Source organism: Plectrocnemia conspersa, unplaced genomic scaffold (genome assembly GCF_051122295.1).
Source record: "Plectrocnemia conspersa isolate PC_06_02 unplaced genomic scaffold, ASM5112229v1 ptg000012l, whole genome shotgun sequence".
In the NCBI taxonomy this organism is placed as follows: domain Eukaryota; kingdom Metazoa; phylum Arthropoda; class Insecta; order Trichoptera; family Polycentropodidae; genus Plectrocnemia; species Plectrocnemia conspersa.
In genome coordinates, this window is record NW_028277176.1 from 309,819 (window position 1) to 329,169 (window position 19,351).

General features: G+C 32.6%; 2 protein-coding genes across 2 annotated transcripts in view; both read left to right on the forward strand.

Annotated features, from left to right (window-relative positions):
• Nucleotides 1-3,571: 3,571 nt before the first annotated feature.
• On the forward strand, nt 3,572-4,416 carry Cpr100A (Cuticular protein 100A). Its single transcript, XM_088199388.1, has one exon. The coding sequence runs from the start codon at nt 3,609-3,611 to the stop codon at nt 4,362-4,364; it is 756 nt and encodes a 251-aa protein (XP_088055514.1). The 5' UTR covers nt 3,572-3,608; the 3' UTR covers nt 4,365-4,416.
• Nucleotides 4,417-4,505: 89 nt separating this feature from the next.
• Nucleotides 4,506-19,351, forward strand: part of Sema2a (Semaphorin 2a) — a 175,773-nt gene continuing 160,927 nt past the window's right edge. Inside the window, exon 1 of the mRNA XM_088199387.1 lies at nt 4,506-4,634. The gene's annotated coding sequence lies outside the window, so the exon portion shown is untranslated. The remainder of the gene's footprint in view (nt 4,635-19,351) is intronic.

The window sequence follows — 19,351 nt, forward strand, 5'->3', positions numbered from 1 at the left end:
TATAATATTTAAACATATTCGTATTTTTTTGTTTTTTTACCGAAATTAATTTATTCAACTAATTAATCAAAATAATCAATTAATTATCTGTAAAATATTAATTAATCATTGGTTATTATTTATTATATTCGTTATAGTTTTTTGTATAAAATATGCATAACACAATACAGATCTTTGAGGGCGTCAAAAATAAAATGCTAAATTTATTATTTTATATATTTTTTTATTAGGGACGCATTTCCAAGAAAGTCAAAATCATATTATCTTAATTTTGATTTTTGGAAAATATAAAGAATGCTGCTATTATGGCTTTCTATGTATATGAATTGCGACTGTTTGTCTGTCAATTATTAGCAAATGGATAATAATATATAATAATAAAGCATAATTTTGGAGCCACATTAGTCACAAACAACTAACTGTATTGCTCAAGTATAGTTTTTTTAAATTTCATTCAAGATAATATAAACGAATATTCGATAAATATTCATGTAGCGATATTGTTTTTAATAAAATAATAAATTTACATATTTTTTTAAATATCAAATGAAAGTAAAAGTAAATAGAAATAACAATTGAATCAATATTATTAAAATAATTTGAAAAATAGTATCAGAACTATTTTCAGTGAATCGATTCTTTAATTTTAAAATTATTAATTCTTAAGAAAATATATTATTTAAAATATATTGATTTCATACAAATATATAATATTTTTATATATTTATATATTTAATTTCATTAAATTAAAAAGTAAACTGACATCTGGACGTAAGATAGAATAACATTTTAGCAAATATTTCCTTAAATAATAATCATTGCAGATTAAATTATAAATGCGTTTATATAAAATAATAAATAATATATTTATTAAAATCCTATATATCCACTGGATAAAGACTTTATTTAACATTGTATAATTATAAATAATCTATGAACCGAGAGTAATTTATTACAACTGGTCTTATTTTAATACCCTTTTTTAGAATTTAACTAACGATAGATTAATTATTATTGATAATAAAGCTTACCATATGTCTTGGTTTCACGCCATTAATATATTTTTTAAAAATACAAAAATTATAAAATACATATATTGTACGCTAAGGGCGAGTCAATTATATATTGTGATACAATTCATTGCAAGTTGCTAAGAGGCGGTGTCGAAGTCCGTCGATGCACGGCAAGTGGCCCAAAGTGTCCCGATCGCGTCCCTTATCCTTTACTGTCGCGACCAGAATGCCAGACTCACTTATTGTAAGTCATAATATTGTTATAAGAAGTCCTAATATGAATGTTAAATATTTTTCACTGTGACGGCGTCGAAACGATTTTATTGCTTTTGCCGTGGATTCTAAACAGTGACCCACTCGTTAATTTAATGAAATACCATGATTTTTAATGAAATCGAAACATTAAAAAGACGACTATTAACTAGCCAACTTTTGCTTTTTTTTCCTGGAAAAATGACGTCCCTGCAATGATGAAGGATAAATACTCGTATAAAAGCATAGTTTTGAATGGTTACCACAATCGTTCTTAAAACGTCGGTAATGTAAAATTGCAGCTGAAAAAAAATAAAAAAATAAAATTTATATATATATTTTTTATGAGCGGAAAATAGAGAATTTTCAATACCAGATATGTACGACCTAGCTCAATTTTAATTAATCATCACGATATTCATCCGTGAGAATAGGAAAATCTAGTTATACCTAATCTGTGATGATCGATCGGAATTATAATTATATAATAATCACTAATTCATATCTCCCAGACACGATAGAAATTTAAAAACACTAAGGTCCGTGTGGGGTTGAAACCCAAGTCTTTCAGGTCAAAGTTGGAGACTTATTACCACTCGTCTGTGTTGATTTATAGAATTTGTTAATAAATATAAAATATGTTCTCTAATATATTTTTTATAATAATTACGTTAAAAGTATTATATGCTTTGTAACTTCTCGCACGCATGCGAGACGCCGCTCTTATCTCTCACTCGCTCTCGTCACTTAAAACGCGAGCGAGCGAATCACCGACTGGGTCTGTTACAGATGCAGACCAGTAGCTCTCGGGTCTCTATTTAAAGCTGTCTATTAGGCCATTTGTGCCGTTCAATCGCTGCTTTTTTTATTTTCAGCAATTAAATTCAAATTATTATTACACGTTAACCACAACTATGAATAGTTATAACGATATTTATAAATATTCCGATTTGAAATGGCACATGTTTGCATGTCCATATACTAGACAGCACAGTAACGCGCGGATTTATTTGAAACAGTAAGGGATAGGTTAGAAAAGTGATAGCGGTAACTGTTAAACTGAAATTTGAGTCAAGTGTTGCAATAAAAATCATTGGAATCGGTGTTGCTTCCCAAAAAATTAAGTTACACACATTTTGCAAAAAATGAAATCGTACAAAAATCTGACATGCTAGAAATATTTTTTTGCCGTTTCTAAATCAACGCAAAATTTTCTATCGGAATCAGTTATTTACGTTAAAGGGACACAAATTGTGTTGAGCAGTATGAGCAATTATTATAATAACATACTAGTTAATAATAATAATAGTGTACAAGAGATGTCTCTATTCCTTTACATACACCTTCCCTTAAATCATATAACAAAAATCCGGCAATGGAAATTGTTTAGGCTGATTCCAGAATAACTTGAAAATCAATGTCAATTTTTTTATACATATAGAAAAAATATTAATCAGTACATTTTTTTTGGGGAGGGGGACGTCTGATTAAGGCTTTGCCCCGGGCGCAACTTTTACTTTGCACCTGATGGTAAAGAACACAGCGTAAATACTAAATTGATATAATCAACTTAATTCTATCAAAATATCATATATTCGTTAATTATTGTATGTACAGTTAGAGTAAATAAACGTATTAGAAGGCGTAAAATAAAATATAATCGCGTTTGCGCCCAGGCGCAAGCAAAGACTCTCAGGCTGTTGGAGCGATTGCATACTTGAATATTTCGAAGGCGCAGCGAGCGACGAAAAGTGGACGCAACGCAGCGGAAGTTCGCGAAAAGTCGCTTTCGTGGGAAGCGGCAGACGCTGCTACTTAATTGCCCGCGTCGTTAATCTTCAGCCGAGAGGGTTCTCTCCGCTACTTAACTCCGATATATACGTATATGTACATTATGGACGGTAATGCGTAGCTACACGGAAGCGACCTTCGATTTGGAACAAGTGCAACGGGCGGCCGCCGAACCGATTCGAGAGGCGAACCTTCGCCGGTTACTAGTTCACCTTTCGAAATGGGAGCGTCGAACCGATACGCCCGCGTTGGCTCCCGATCGCTTCCGGAACTCCGTGGGAATCGCGGCGATGGAAGGCGTCGTCCGAATCGAACTAGGAAGCGATAAAGCGATCGCAGATCTCGCCCGAACGAGGCCGTCCGCCCCCGACTGAGGACGAACGCTCTCCTTCCGGAAAAGAGTCGCTCGGAATTCGGATTTGGCGGTCGCTCCCGACTCCTACCCTCGAAAAAGACGGCGGTCAACCTTCGGAAGAGCGAGCGGTATAAAAGCCCGACCGCGCCTTTCGGAGATCAGTCTCTTTCTTTGGAACGCCACGAGCAGTCGACAAAATGTTCAGGCTTGCGGTAGTTTGTCTTTTCGCGGTCGTAGCCGCCCAGAGGTACACGGACGACCCCAGATCGGCGGCCATCCTCAGCGAGCAGAGGTACCTGAGCGGGGACGGTACCTTCGGCGCGGCTTACACCCAAGAGGACGGCGTGGACTTCAAGGAGGAAAGCGACGCAGCCGGAAACCGCAGGGGCAGCTACTCGTACGTCGATCCCTCGGGCCAGAGAAGGACCGTCTCATACACGGCCGGCAAAAATGGCTTCGTAGCCACCGGAGATCATCTCCCCGTGGCTCCTGCGGCTCCCCAGGCACCAGCTCCGGCTCCTGCGCAGTCCGCCAGATACAACCAGGCGCCCCAACAGTTCAGCGCCCCCAGAGGAAACCCCTCCGAAGACGACGGCCAATACTACCCGGAGTTGTACGAGCGCGAAGATAACTCTATCCGACAGCAGTATGCTGCTCCTCAGCAGCAGTATTCCGCCCCTCAGCAACAGCAGTACTCCGCTCCCCAGCAGCAGCAGTACTCCGCCCCGAGAGCGCAGCCTCAGTACAGCGGCGTGCAACAGCAACAGCAGCAGTACTCTGCTCCCCAGCAGCCACAGTACAGCGGACCGAAAGCCGCGCCCGCCTCCAGACCTCAGCAGTACTTCGCCCCCGAGGCGACCACCCAGCAACCGGCCAGGTTCTTCCCGCCAGGCAAGCTTGACCTGAACCGCTCACCTGACGGCTACAGCTACAGCTTCAGCAGCAAATTCTAGATATAATCTCAAAACACTGTAAATACTGTAGACAATAAATTATTCGTCCGTATCGGAGCTCGTTTGATTTCTTTGTCCCCGTTACCCAGATCCGCGCGCAGGGAGGAGCGCGCGGGGGCGCAGGGGCGGGGGCGAGGGCGCAGGCAGTCCGCGGCGAACCCTCCCGGGGGTCGCTCGCCCGATCCGCGTCCCGGTCGCGACGCGGCTGCGAACGAGCGAGGGGAAGATTGCGAGGAGCTCGGCGAGAACGAGGGGCGAATCGATTCACGTGTACGTTCCCTTCCGTTGCGCAACTCGGGCGAGATAAGAGCGTTTGCAACACGTGGTCCGGGACGTGCTCGGTTCGCTTCGAAGATAAAGGGTCGGAAACTAATTGCGAATTATTTGGCGGGGGCGTGCGTGACGGAGGCCCGCGAACCGACGTTCCGCAGCCCCACTTTAAAGTAAAAGTATCTCTTGATGATAACAAAACACGGAGTAAGCGATTGAATAATAAATAAATTAAATCAACGTCAAATCGTCCCGATCATTTCACTGTGATTAGAAAATTAGACGCGTAGGTTTAGAAGTGAGTCGACGTAATGTCGATTAGATAATACTCCTTCGTTTCATTTCACGCTAAAGTCAGTACCTGCGAATTGTTTTCTCGCTACCTTTCGCCTACGAATCGCTGCGCTCGTAGCACTCTCTTATAAATAATATTATCTCGTATCCGGACTTTCAGAACAATTCTAGTTTTACATTACCAAAATATTCGCACTACATATATCTATTTTTTATTTATATATTCACGTAATTAATTACAACTATTAAAATCATAAACTAAATACGTTTAAACTTAGAAAAATATAAAAGATATTTATTAATAAATTTTAAAAGAACAAATAAGAAAAATAAGGAGCTTGTTAAAAGAATTGATATGATATATGTATGTATCATTTATTAACTTAATTATATTTTATTAAAGTTGCATGAATTCATTAAAAAAATATTTTTTAATTTCTTTGATTTTACTCGTAATTGATTTTAGTAAATCGCTAAATGTTTTAAATGCAATATATTTAAAAAAATGTACCAATGTTCACAGAAAATGTGTAAATCATCGGCAGATCTACTTTTATAATTATGTAGCTCTTTTCTAAATTTAAATTAATCAGTTCACTCGACCAAAAAATATCAGTTCGTCAAGTATGAACACTCATTTTCAGAACAATATAGACCCCACTTGAGTCCAACAATCTCAAAGATCCAACTTGAGTCCATTGTTATTTCTATTGTTCATTAATGACATAAAAGCAGTAAAAAATTGTTCAAATTTATATTATATACAGACGACTGAAAAATTTTCAAGAAAGTACAGTTAATTTCGGATTCCCTCGATCTGAGGAGGATCTCAGTTCTTTATGAAAGTGGGCTTGCTATAACCGATTGCCTTTCAGTGTAAAGAAATATCACACAATTTAATTTTTAAGTTCATCAATTCCCGCGGAATATTCCTACCATCTCGGCGGAAATATTCTAAACAGGTCTTCGTTTTACCAAGGATCTATGCTCTATTTGCGTTAACACAGTCGGTTCGAAAGCTATCCATTTCATAATTATTCATAATTGAGAAAGAGATTAAGTTTACGTCAAGTTTAAGTTTACGTCCATACTATTAACTCTAAAGCACACGATTCGGATGTATTTACGTTCGATATATTTATCATTTTGAACAAATTTATAGAAATTGAAATCATATATTTTTTATATTTATCAATCAATCTGAGTAATGATAAGTATCGTGTGTTTTAGGGGCGTAAACCAAAATTTTCCATATTTTTTTAAATTATGAATAATGGTAAAATGGATAGCTCTCGAACTGACTGTGTTAACGCAAATATAATAAAGTGAAAATCAAATACATTTTATTTTCATTAAATTTTCCGTTGTAATCTGACAGGCGTAAGCCCAGTGTGCTACAACGGACAAATCTGTACTAACTGTGTAATACCTACAAGTAGACTGAAAGTCTGGGAATTGGTGGCATATTTTTTATTCATTTTTAATTATTATGTGCTATACAATTTATTATATAGCCAATAGATGTCACTGCGGCTTTATAAAAATTCATTTGCCACTGCCGGGGCTCGAACCCGAAACCTCAGAGTTACTAGTCTGAGACATGACGAACTACGCTATTCCATCCTTCTATATTTCTACTAGCGAAAATATTATTTATGACAGGCTCTAGTGAAATTATATGCTGTTCTTAAATATCTATGAAACACTATTTGAAAGTTTCAAAACGTCCATTTTCTGTTCAAACCCAAACCTAACCTAATGATAGTTACAAATTTAATTTTAGTTTTAAAACTTTCATTTGGTCAAGTCAAAATAATTTTCCCATGGGAAAATAAGCGAAAGAAAAAGTACAGACATACATATATGTATATGTATGTCGCATACATTAGTTCATAGTTGTCTGCATTTCGATATTACACTATGTTTTAAAAATATGATAGCTATCCCCACCGATATTACTATGGACTACTAATATAAGAGGAATGATCAAAATATATTCAAACCGAATTTTGGTCAATAGGAGAGCGCAAAAACAGTTATGACTTCTCAGAAGGCAAAAAGTCACGTCAAAAGCAATAAATCGTGTCGGCGATGGCACGATTTTATTGCTTTTGACGCGGATTTTTGATTTATAAAAAGAGATAATTATTTTATGTGCTCTCCTATTGGTTACAATTCGGTTTAGATATGCTTTATTTTAAGGTGGGGTCCGAGTAGGGTATACAATTTCGGGATCCAGGATGATTTTAGATATATATATAAACCCAGAAATTAGAAAATATAATCGCGAAACTTTCAGGATTGACTTTTTTCGGTCGACCGTGCTAATAGGGGTAGTGTTATTCGGGGGTCTACTGTATGCGTTTTAAAAAAAATATGCTTTTGGTCATCATAATGAATTAGCTTACGACGGTTTTAATTTTAATAGATAAAAATAATATTTATAATAAAAATCTGTAGCTTTATAGCAATGCATAATGTGACTTTCATGACATATAAATCGTGTCGCACTGAGTGATCGAAGTCAAGCTAGAATCTGTATTTTTTCAGAATGCTAGCGGATGAATTTGCATCTTTCAGATTTCACGGACATTGGCGATTGTTTAGAAACGCCTCGTTTGGATTGGGAAACCTGAATTATTACATTCATTCCGGAGACTACGATTAGGTGCGCGTTCTCCGTTTTCCTCGGGGTCGGGTAATTTCAGTCGGCCTTGGCCCAGTATCGAGACATTCTCGCCGGTGTCGGATCGCGTTTGTTTACGGAGGGCGCGAGAGGACGTCGAAACGAGCGTAATCCTCCCTTTGTGCGCCGTTAAATCCGATTCGGGTCCCCAAATTGTCATTTCGCACGTACGGCTTTGTTCGCCTCGTTTAAATCCGCGTTTTCCGAATATTCGCACATTTTTCCAATTCTGCGAACGCGATCAAATCGTCGGCGAGACGACGTCTTTTCCGTTATGCGATACTGAACAACGAGTGTAATTCTAACAGAGTTGTTATCTTCGAACAACTTTGGAGACAGAAATATCCTTTCAACTTTTTCCAGAGAGGGGAAAACTTGACCACTTTGATTGTAGTTTTTTAAATATTAGTTTAGAATCCACATCAAAAGCGATAAAATCGTGCCATCGGCGTTGAGTAAAAACGCTCGGTTATTTAGCGTTCATTTTATATACTTAAACAACACGGGTAGTCGTTTTTTCTTTTCATATACCTGAGTGACTAGTGCAACTCTAAAATCTATCATCCTGTATGCGCCTTTATTGTGTTTCAAAATGCGAGACAATGAGACGCTTCCTCTCAATAAAAAAATGCTTTCTAAAAACATTTGTGAATAGAATGTTTATCGGCGGTACCCACTATGACCGAATTCGCAGAATTCGTTCGTTAGCAAAACAAAATATTAGAAAGGCCCACCTTCATAAACTTTTTGAATTTTATAAAACATACTTTACACAATGCTGTGCGTACTGTGAGGGCGTCAAAAGGAAAATGCATAATTTATTATTTTAATCAGAGATAGCATTTAATCTTTTTCCAGGATGGAGCAAGACTTAGTCGGTTTGTAAATTTATATGTATAAATTTACAAACCCTCTTAATGTTAAAATTAATCTATATTTTTTTATTGATTATGTTCTATATCCTCAATGAAACAACATTTAAAAAAATGCATCGCAGATGAAACTATATTATTTTATTATTAAGCAACATTAATTTTTTTATTAAATAAAATTTTATAAGCAATTAATTGATTTTTGCATTAATTAGTTGAATTAAATAATATTGGTAAAAACCAAGAAAAAAATTATAAATATAATCGTATGCTTTATTTTAATTTAATATTCGAAGAGAACCCTAGACTAAATACAGTTTCACTAATATTGACCAGTGGAATTATAATTGATACGTTTTATAGTTTTTGACCTTCGTTTGTCAATCATCATATGAGTCGTTGTTTTTGAAAGTCGTAGTAATGCAAGTTAATTTATTCATATATTGTGATATTTAAGGATTTGCATTTGAATCAAATAAAAATATTGGTAAACGTTAATCAATTCGGAGAATGTTTTTTAAACTATAAACTGGTTCAATTTTATTATGCAATAATAATTAATAAAAAAATAAGCTTTAAATGGACTTATACCACTTTCAATAAAAACAAATTATCAAAATATGAATTATAGCAATTTTAAGTTTATATTTTAATTGAAATTGACTTTTTTTAAATGTATGTAAAAAATAATAATTAAAATAAATATATTATCGAGTTACAGAAAAATGTTAAATTACAGAATTACAGAATCGAGTTTATTAGGAAATAATTCAAGTTATATTATGATGAATTTATAAATAAGCAAGTATGAAAAGTAAATTACTTAAGATAAAATGATAATAGCAAACTCGTTTATATGTTAATCTTATTTCTCCTTTACACTTAGTAATTAAAATAAATATGAGATATAATATAAAATGCAGTAGACTTATTAATTATGATTATTACGAATGGACTTATATGACTTTCAACAAAGAATCTGACTAAAACATTCATTAACTCATTTTTTTCCAAAAATGGACTTACACCACTTTAAAAAAATGGCTCATATAATAAAAGCCGATCAATTTATATTTAATGCTGATCATTTTGTTTAAATTACTGATCATTTTATTTTAATACTGATTATTTACTTTATTAACTGGTCATTGGATATTGATAATTTATTTTGTCTACTGATCAAATAGTTATTATTTACGAACAATTTATTTTATTTACTTATTAAAAGCTAAATTAATTACTGGTTATTTAAACATAGGACAAAATGAAACTTTTTCATTTTCTTACATTTTATTTTTAACGAATCGTAAATGTCATTGAGATAAAACAAATATTGCAGTATGGATTTCTATACAGCAGCATTTTTTAATTTTAATTTTAAGCAGAGTAGTTTTCGCACGTTATGAATGTAGGTTAACGTTGAAATGTGCACTAATCTGGCCGCATCTTAAAATTCGATTTAAAATTATAAGAATATTGTATTAGTAAATGACCTATTGTTTTAAAAAAATTTGCAATTGCCTGAAGAAACTTTTTAATAATTTATGGCTATGAAAAATTTTAATTAAAATGTTAACAATTTTTATTTAGAAATAATGCTAATTATAAATTAATGACGAAAGAAAAACGGGTTCATAACTAAAGAAAAGCTCCCAAAAGCAAATGTTGCCCTATTAATTGTTATTATACACAAGTAAGTATTGTGTTCAAATGTCATAAAAATATAGTATGTGCTAAAGTTTATTAGGAAAACGATAAATTGTATTCGTTTTCGACAATTTTCTTCAATACTCTCAGAAATCTAAAGGGAATATGAGGGTTCAATTTATTATACAGAAGTATATACGTTGGTTCTCGGGTCGTTAAATTTTAATACGATTTCGGTATCTTTGCAATGAATCATAATGCTTTCTGAAATAAAAGGAGAGTCAGTAAAACAACTCGAAGAAAATATCTGGATGCAGGATTTGGCCTTCATTACAAATATTACTCGGCACTTAAATGTATTAAATTTAAAGCTGCAGGGTGAAATATAATTATAGCATTTATATGCAACTACGTAAAAGCGTTCAAGTTAAAACTTTAATTGTAGAAAAATCAACTACAAAATTATTATTTAATTTATTTTCTTACCTGAAGGAAATAGTTGACTAATTCTTAGCAAACATGCTTTAAATATTATAAAAATAATATTTCAATTTGAAAAACAATTTAAAGAAATGTGAGAATATATTTTTATTATTGAGTACTGCATTTTATTTTTTTTTAATAATCAACAATTTTTTTTGTCTTAAAGACTAATACAACTTTTCACAGGTCAAGATTAATAAATAAGCATTTATTACATGATTATCTCAACAACTTACACATGATATTGAGTAAATAATTTATGGCAAAAGATGCAAGGTTTTGTCTCAAAAATATTATTTTTTTAACATATTTCTCTAATTGAAATTTTGATGTAACCTTGTTGTAAAAATATGTATAAAAAAATATTTCAAGCAAATTTCAGCAATCGCAATAGCCTCGTTAGAAACGTTCAAAACGAACGAAAATATAATTACAGTTAAGTTATGCGAGAAATTTTAACATATACGAGTATACTACGTAATAATTAAAATTCGAACTGCCATTGTGTGGAACGCGCAGATTTAACATATCTCACGGGCAAACTGAGTAAATACCAGATTTTATGATGAAGCATCTTTTGGAATGCCGTAAATCCAGACCTTTTATAAATCCTGGGAATTCCTAGTCATTTTATTATTATAATTGTACGGCATGAATTAAATCTCAAAGTTTTCATTGAAGAAAATAACAATTAATGTGTAAAACATACAACAACAAAATTTCAGAAAATAACCCTTCTGCACATTCTTAAGAAAATTATTATATTATATAATTTATAATAAGTTAAAGCTCTTCTTATTTTAATGGGAGGAGATAGGGCATAATTTTAAAATCTGCAATGTGTATTTATTTAACGCCTTTTAATTAGGCATTTACAAAAATATATTACTATCTTCTAACAATTTTACATATACTGTTTTAATTATATTTATATAATAATTTATGCTAAATTTAATTACTAGTAAAAAAAAAATTAATTAAGACTACAAATTATTTTAATATAAATCTAGGAAAAGAAAGACTATTTTTTTCTAAATTAAGAAAGTAATAATTGCTAAGTATTCTTAGCCTACTGCATTGATTTCATTGCTAAAATAATTTTGTGAATATGGGAAGTACATTTTGCCTCGTGTGTTCTTTTTAATTATTCAAGATATTGGTAGAAAAAATATTAAATTAAATTACGCTTAAAGTAACGACTTAAGCATATTAATATATTATAAAAAACTCTAATAATCATTAAAAAAAAATACATTTATATTTCAGTTAAAACATGTAAGCTTAATTTATCATAATTTCAGTTAAAACATGTAAGCATCATTATTCATAATTGAGGAAAAGATGGCAAGTTTGGGTTTACGCCCCTATTATTAGTTTATTTCATTCTCAATTATGAATTATGATGAAATGAACAGCTCTTGAACTGACTCTGTTAACGCAAATATAGTATAGGTGTTTATCTATATATGTTAAGTAAACATTTTTAGTCGATTAATGCAAGTGAAAACTTTTGTTTATAATTAATATGTCTAGGGAATTTCTTTGCGCGTAAAAATATACATATAGCGATGTAATCGTGTATATATTATTATATATAATATTAAATTTACGCGTATAATATATAATTAAAAAAACTCGTATATCAAAGCAAATTATCATAAAATTTGATCATATGCTGCAAAAGTCACCACAAAGAGATGAACCATCGGGTCAATTATAATCAAGTAACCTAACGCGTACTGCTCGTATAGCAAGACATTACTTGTACATCAAATTTAACTTTATTTTAAATTGCTCGTCTAGCGAAACATATAGTGTAGTCATTATAGCTATATAACTACACCAAGTTATTACTGAAATGCCTTTGATGATACTAAACCAGAAATTTTCAGGTCTCGAATCTATCTCAAAAATATTTTTTTAACTATGTTATTTCAGTGAAATCATATCAAAATACATTTTCACTGGTAGATATTTATTTTTACCAGTGAAAATATAATTTATCTTGCTGGTGCTAGTAAAATGATATGATTTAAACTTTTCCAAACGTAGTAATATATATATTTACATACTTTTCAAGATATATTCATACTAGCGAAAATATAATTTAACTGATGCGCTAGTGAAATTATGTGCTGCTTTAAAATGTCTATGAATTTTTTTATATATTTTTTTAATACATATAAGACTTTCCCTATGAGCTGTATTAGCTCATTATTAGAGAAGTTTCAATACCAAATATGTACGAAAATCACCACGATATTCAGATTAGTAAATCTAGGTAAACGTTACCTCTGATGATTTTTGATTTAACAATTTAATAGTTGTAAAAAGTCCATTTGCTATTCAAATCCAAACCTAACCTACACGAATTAATCAAAGCCAACATGACCTAAAAAAAATTCTAAATCTAATTAAAGTTTTAGAACTTATATTAGGTCAAGTCTATAACACAAAATTAGTCTCATATTGCTCCACAGGAGTTTGTCAGCTGTCTTTAATGATGGACTTCTGATATAAGAGTATGTGTTAAAAAAATTTCAAACCAAATTTTGGTCAATAGGGGTGCGCAAAAACAATTAATATAATGATAATTGTTTTTTGCGCTCTCCTATTGGTCAAAATTCGGTTTATATGTTCCTTAATTAATTTGTAATATTATTATAAAAGTCTTAATATGAACGCTAGATTACCGGGTGTACCCATTACCACGATGACGGCACGATTTTATTGCTTTTGACGTGGATTTTTTACTTCTGAAAAGAGATAATTGTTTTTTGCGCTATCCTATTGCGCAAAATTTGGTTTAAATATGCTTAATAATAATATGAAATATTGTTATTAAAAGTATATTATATTATTTTTAACGTAATTTGGGAAAGTGAAGCAGTTGGAAGCTTCTGCTTCCCCTTGAATTTGAATGAAGGAAAATGCATATCATTTAATGAAATACTATGAATTATAATGAAATCGAAATGACCACTGACTGGCTAAATTTTGCCCCCCTTTGGAAAAAACTGAAGTGACGTCCCTGCTGGGGATACCGCGCATCCTTGTCGAACGCATCTAGGTGTACTATTGCAGTATTGAAACGAAGCCTTAAAATATTATAATGCAACGTTTCGCATAATTCACAGAAGTTATGTTATGCAATGTGAATACAAAACCGTCGCAGATTATGTAATCTTAAACAAAGTGTCGCGTTACGCGGATATCTCAATACCAGTTTTAGTCCCAGTAATAACCGAGTGCAAGCGAAAACGACGAATGTGCGCGTCGTTCGTTAACATTTTCCCGTCGCAAATCAAACCTGAAACACCTGAACCCTATTCGCATGAACGTGGGACGAAAGCGGGATAAGCAAATGAAATACGGGAACAAAAGGGGACGTTTACGGCCGGTTCGTTGCGCAATATTTACATCGTTTTATTATTCCCGTGCACATTTTCAACTTCAATTCCGTGTAATAATCTACTTTTATTACTAATTTCTATGTTTATTATTAAAGCGTATAAACCAGTTCGTTTCCTAACGCATCGAAGCTAAATTATCGCCAATAATTTAATTATAGCTTCGAGTACTGCTAGTAACTTGCGCAATTATTTAATATCTAGACTAGACGCTTAAATCAGCTGTAATTTTAAATGATATGCATTCATTAGTAAAAATAGTAACGGGTCAAGGTTAGCTCCTTGGAGGTGTTCTAGATTTTTCATTATATCGTCTAAAGCGTATGCCAAAAATAAATATTTTGTTTCAGTCTCTATTTGGTATTGCGTTTACATGACGAGTCATGAGTCATGTTTTAATCTTTTATTTATATACTACTATTACTTTAATTTGCAGCCCCTTTCGACTATTTTTCAACAATATATATTAAAATAATAAGGGACATAATACGACCTTGTCTCGCACCTCGCTTTATTTCGATAACGTCAGACGATACTTCGCCTATTCTGATTCAAGCTTTTTGTTGCCAGAATAAATTGGCAATTTATGATATTCGTATCGTCTATTCCTGTTCTTAAAATATTCATCATTCTATCATACTAGGCTTTGTCAAACGCCTTCTCAAAATCAATGAAACATAAGTAAACTTCTACTTTAGTATCGCAACAACGTTGCACAAAAACCTGCTTAATAAAAAAAAGCTTCTTTCGTTCTGTATATACGTAGGAATATCTGTACAGGATTGTTTATTTGCTTTTTAAACAGTCGGTGCTCATTACACTTTTCTGTATTAGAACATAACTCGGAATAAATAACATTAGAAATATATTATTGAACCTTAAAAATATGAATTCGAACAAGTAAAAAAATCGAATGATATATTCCATAGAAGTCGATTTTAGAAATTTCGCTATGTTCTATAATACATACAATACACACTACCTCGATTTCATTTTTAATTTAAAAACTATTTATTTGTACATATTTTACTTACATAAAATATTTATAACTGCATCATATTGATAACTATAATGTTTTGCTTTAATTATCAGTTATTCTATCTTTTAATATACGATAGTGTGACGTATGTGAATTATTTCGCTTTAAATCCGTGGATAGCGCGAGCTAGTGACTTTGCTCTAGCGTAGAGAGCGGGGCTGGCGACAGAGCCGGCCTTAGCTTATTTAACACCCCAGGCAATGCCTCTTCGTATATTATAAACAAATAATAAACATATACTAATTTATCATATGTTTATAATTTTAATGCATGGTGTTTTTCGTATTATAATTATTTAAAAAAATCACGCACACATTAACCAGCGGTAAAAACACCTGTATAGTAATAATAATATATCAGTAGTTAACATGTGTGCATAGTAATGCGAGAAGGTGCAGAGAGTAACGTATATTCATATTAGAATAGTTTATATTTTTGATTTAAGTATTGATTAAATCAAACTAAATTTTATTCGGTTCGATTATACTTTGAAACGCTTCACTGCAACGGCGACGGCAAAATTTTATGGCTTTTGCCGTGAATCTCTAACTTTTGAGAAGTAATAATTGTTTTTGCGCTCTCCTATTGAACAAAATTCGGTTTTTGTACAATTTTTTTTTATATAATTATAATAATATTTTTTTTGTCCGCAATAATTAATAATCCTGTCCGCATAATTCGTGTCCGAAAAAATCCGGGCACCATATTTTATAATATTCATAAAAATATAAATCAACGCCTTTGATTGTTTTTATTAAGCATATGTATTTTTTTATTGTTTTTTATCATTACATTTTATTTTTTAATTTAACATTAAAATATTATACTACTTGATATATTAAACATGGTTGGGTAATTTTCCGGACACGAATATTTGCAGACATTGATTATTCTGGGCAAAAAAATGTTTTATTTTTAAAAATAAGGTTAACATTTGGGTTATTTAATTTTTAACTAACGAGAATTATTTCGTGAAAAATCCGCAAAAAAATGACATCTTGAGATTGTCTTAAATACTTTTTTCTATTATTGAAAACGTCATTTTTGTCTTAATTCGTTCTAAATGATCTTTATAAAACACTAGCGGATCCGGCAATGCTTTGCTATTACTAAATTAGAAAATTAAATAAATACTATTGAAGTTCTTATTTTAATATTAAAAATAAATTAGGAACATATAAACCGAATTTTGCCCAATATGAGAGCGCAAAAAACAATTATCACTTCTCAGAAGTCCAAAATCCACGTCAAAAGTAATAAAATCGTGTCGACGCCATTGCAGTGAGATCACTCGGTTATCTAGGGTTTGTATTCCGACTCTTATATTAATATTAAAAATAAACAAGGGACATATAAACCAAATTTTGTCCAAAATGAGAGCGCAAAAAACAATGATCACTTCTCAGAATTTAAAAATCCACGTCAAAAGTAATTAAATCATGTCAACACCATTGCAGTTGGAATGATTGATTATTTAGAGTTCATATTACGACTCTTATATTAATATTAAAAATAAATAAGGAACATATAAACTGAATTTTGCGCAATAGGAGAGCACAAAAAGCAATTATCACTTCTCAGAAGTCAAAAATCCACGTCAAAAGCAATAAAATCGTGCCGTCACCGTTGCAGTGGGAACGCTCGGTAATCTGGCGTTCACACTACGACTTTTATAATAATATTACAAATTTATTGAGGAACATATAAACCAAATTTTGCTCAATAGAAGAGCGCAAAAAACAATTATCGCTTCTCAGAAGTCAAAAATTCACGTCAAAAGCAATAAAATCGTGTCGGCGCCGTCGCAGTGGGAACGCTCGGTAACGAGCGTTCCCACTGCGACGGCGCCGACACGATTTTATTGCTTTTGACGTGAATTTTTGACTTCTGAGAAGCGATAATTGTTTTTTCGCTCTTCTATTGACCAAAATTCGGTTTGAATATCCTTTGACCAACACTTTTATATAGGTTTGTAGGGATATCGGTAAGGATAGCCATCATATTTTTAAAACATAATGTAATATCGAAGTGCCTGTACTTAATCTGTATTTTGGACATTACCAAATGAAAGTTTTAAAATTGTAATTTGTTTTAGAACTTTTATTGGATCAAGTTAAGCACTACTGGTACTAATAAGAACAAACTGTGAAATTTTCAGCGAAATTGGTTCAGTAGTTTTTGAGTCTATGGTGTACACACATACGAACATTGCCTTTTATTTATATAGAAGATAATAGTAATGACATGTATTGAGATTAATCCCATGCTTAACTTCAAAAAACTTTTTTATTGTCTTGCTTAAATGATCTGTTTTCATTACTACATAGTTTTACGTCACTTTTATAAAATTAATTTATTTATCTTGAATTAAAGAAATAATGGAAACTATCATTTCTTTAATTTGCATTGATATACGAGTATTGCGGATTACGAATATGAATTATGCTCTTTATTAGTGAAACACAATCGCAATATTCTTCGCTGTATATATTGAAGAAATATGCTTTTGATAAATGCGCGGAAATATATATTTACAATAGGTTACGCTTATTGCTCTTAAAAATGCAATTAAACTACTGATATTTAACGCTTTGAACGTTACTCTGGTATTGATAAAGGGCATTTAAACCACCATTTAGATAGTTTATTTATGTTCTTGTTAACGTGGCTCCAAAGCAAAGGTCTACTCGAGAACGAAATATAATTACAGAGCGCAATAATCAGCTTTCGCAGTCACTTTATTGTTTTTATTTTATTTTAGATACACCGGTAGGCCTTCGTAGCGAACGAACGTAAGTATTACATGCGAAGGGAGTCCCATTGTAGAAATTGAATCGCAGCATAGGGCTTCCCTATCCCTATCCCTATCCGTAGTCAGCTAGAACCGGGGAACGAGAACGAGCGAAACAATAAACGCAATAAAGGCGAAATTTATTCGAGGGTAGGGCAGTCGCAGCTAGGCGGTCCGGAAAATTATACTTATCGTTATATCCCGGGAATAAATAACGCGGGCTTACCCGCCGAATAAAAATGCAAAGCTCGGGGACTCGTCTTAATTTCGCCTCGAGGGTCGGCAGGTGAGTTTTTCTCGTCGGTTCAGATAAGACGATTCGCAAAGTTTGCCAAAGGGTCTTGAGTGTTTGCATAGTTTCGAGCCGAAATCTCTAGTGAAATAACAGAGTCGGATTCGAATATTTATACAGCTTCGACCCGAATCGGCTTAATAAGGTCGCGGGAGGGCGCCGATATTAAAGGGCGTCTCTTTTCGCGCGCACATGAGATCAAACGATTCTGGCGTGCCGCGCTGTTCAATATTTTAATCTTCTTCGCCCGAGTCGCGCAAAATATGTCTCGATTAAGAATAATACTCTTTGAAAACAAACAAACCTAATACGTTTTCTTTGAAAAAATATTTTTACTCGTCGTTTATGATTATTCCCTAGTCACCTCTGCGGAATTTTGTACTCCGTGAATTATCTCACTGCGTTGTAAGAATATTTTCGTTGGCATGACGTACATATTTTACAACCCAGACAAATATTTATTTAACATAACTAAAAAAAATATTTTTCCGTTCTTTTCATCTAATTATTTCTAGCGCTCAGACAACCCAATATTAAAAAAAAAAAAACTTTGAATGAATTTTCAGTAATTATTCTTTAATTTTTGAAATAGAGCAACTTTTGTATAATATTGATTTTTAATGGCGAACTTTGTCCGAAGGTTTTCACTGTTGTGCAATTATATTCAGATTAAGCTTTGTGTTGGCCCAAATAAGGTTTCATTTGCTTTATCGCTTCCGAATATCCCAAATATTTAATAATTACGTGAATCATATATTTTACATTGCTATCGCGTTGAAAACTGTATAATATATAATAATTGGCACAAAAAACGAAGTACATGTAGTTTTGCGTGAATTATTTATATTTTAACCCTTTCATCGCGAATGATATTTTTGCGCGTCATTTCAAAATTTGCTAATATATAGAGGAGCACATATTTATGCCATAATTTATTTAAATCAACTAAAGTGCTCTTCAACTATAAATTATACAAAAAAATATTACAAAGCTCAAAGATTCATGATACATTTAGGTGCCTTATGCATACTGGCGAATTTATTGATGATTTCTATATGTGTCATCCGCGGTTAAAGGGTTAAAATGAAAAAAATGTGTTTTTGAAAAACTCTACAAGTGAGGATGCTTAACCATTTTCGGCCTACACAATTTCTGTGATTTAATGTTCACAACAAATGTCATTATTATCATTAAATCTTTAAA

Bases quoted from the DNA above. Each gene is read 5' to 3' on its own strand.
- Cpr100A (XM_088199388.1), top strand. From the start codon at position 3,609: ATGTTCAGGCTTGCGGTAGTTTGTCTTTTCGCGGTCGTAGCCGCCCAG.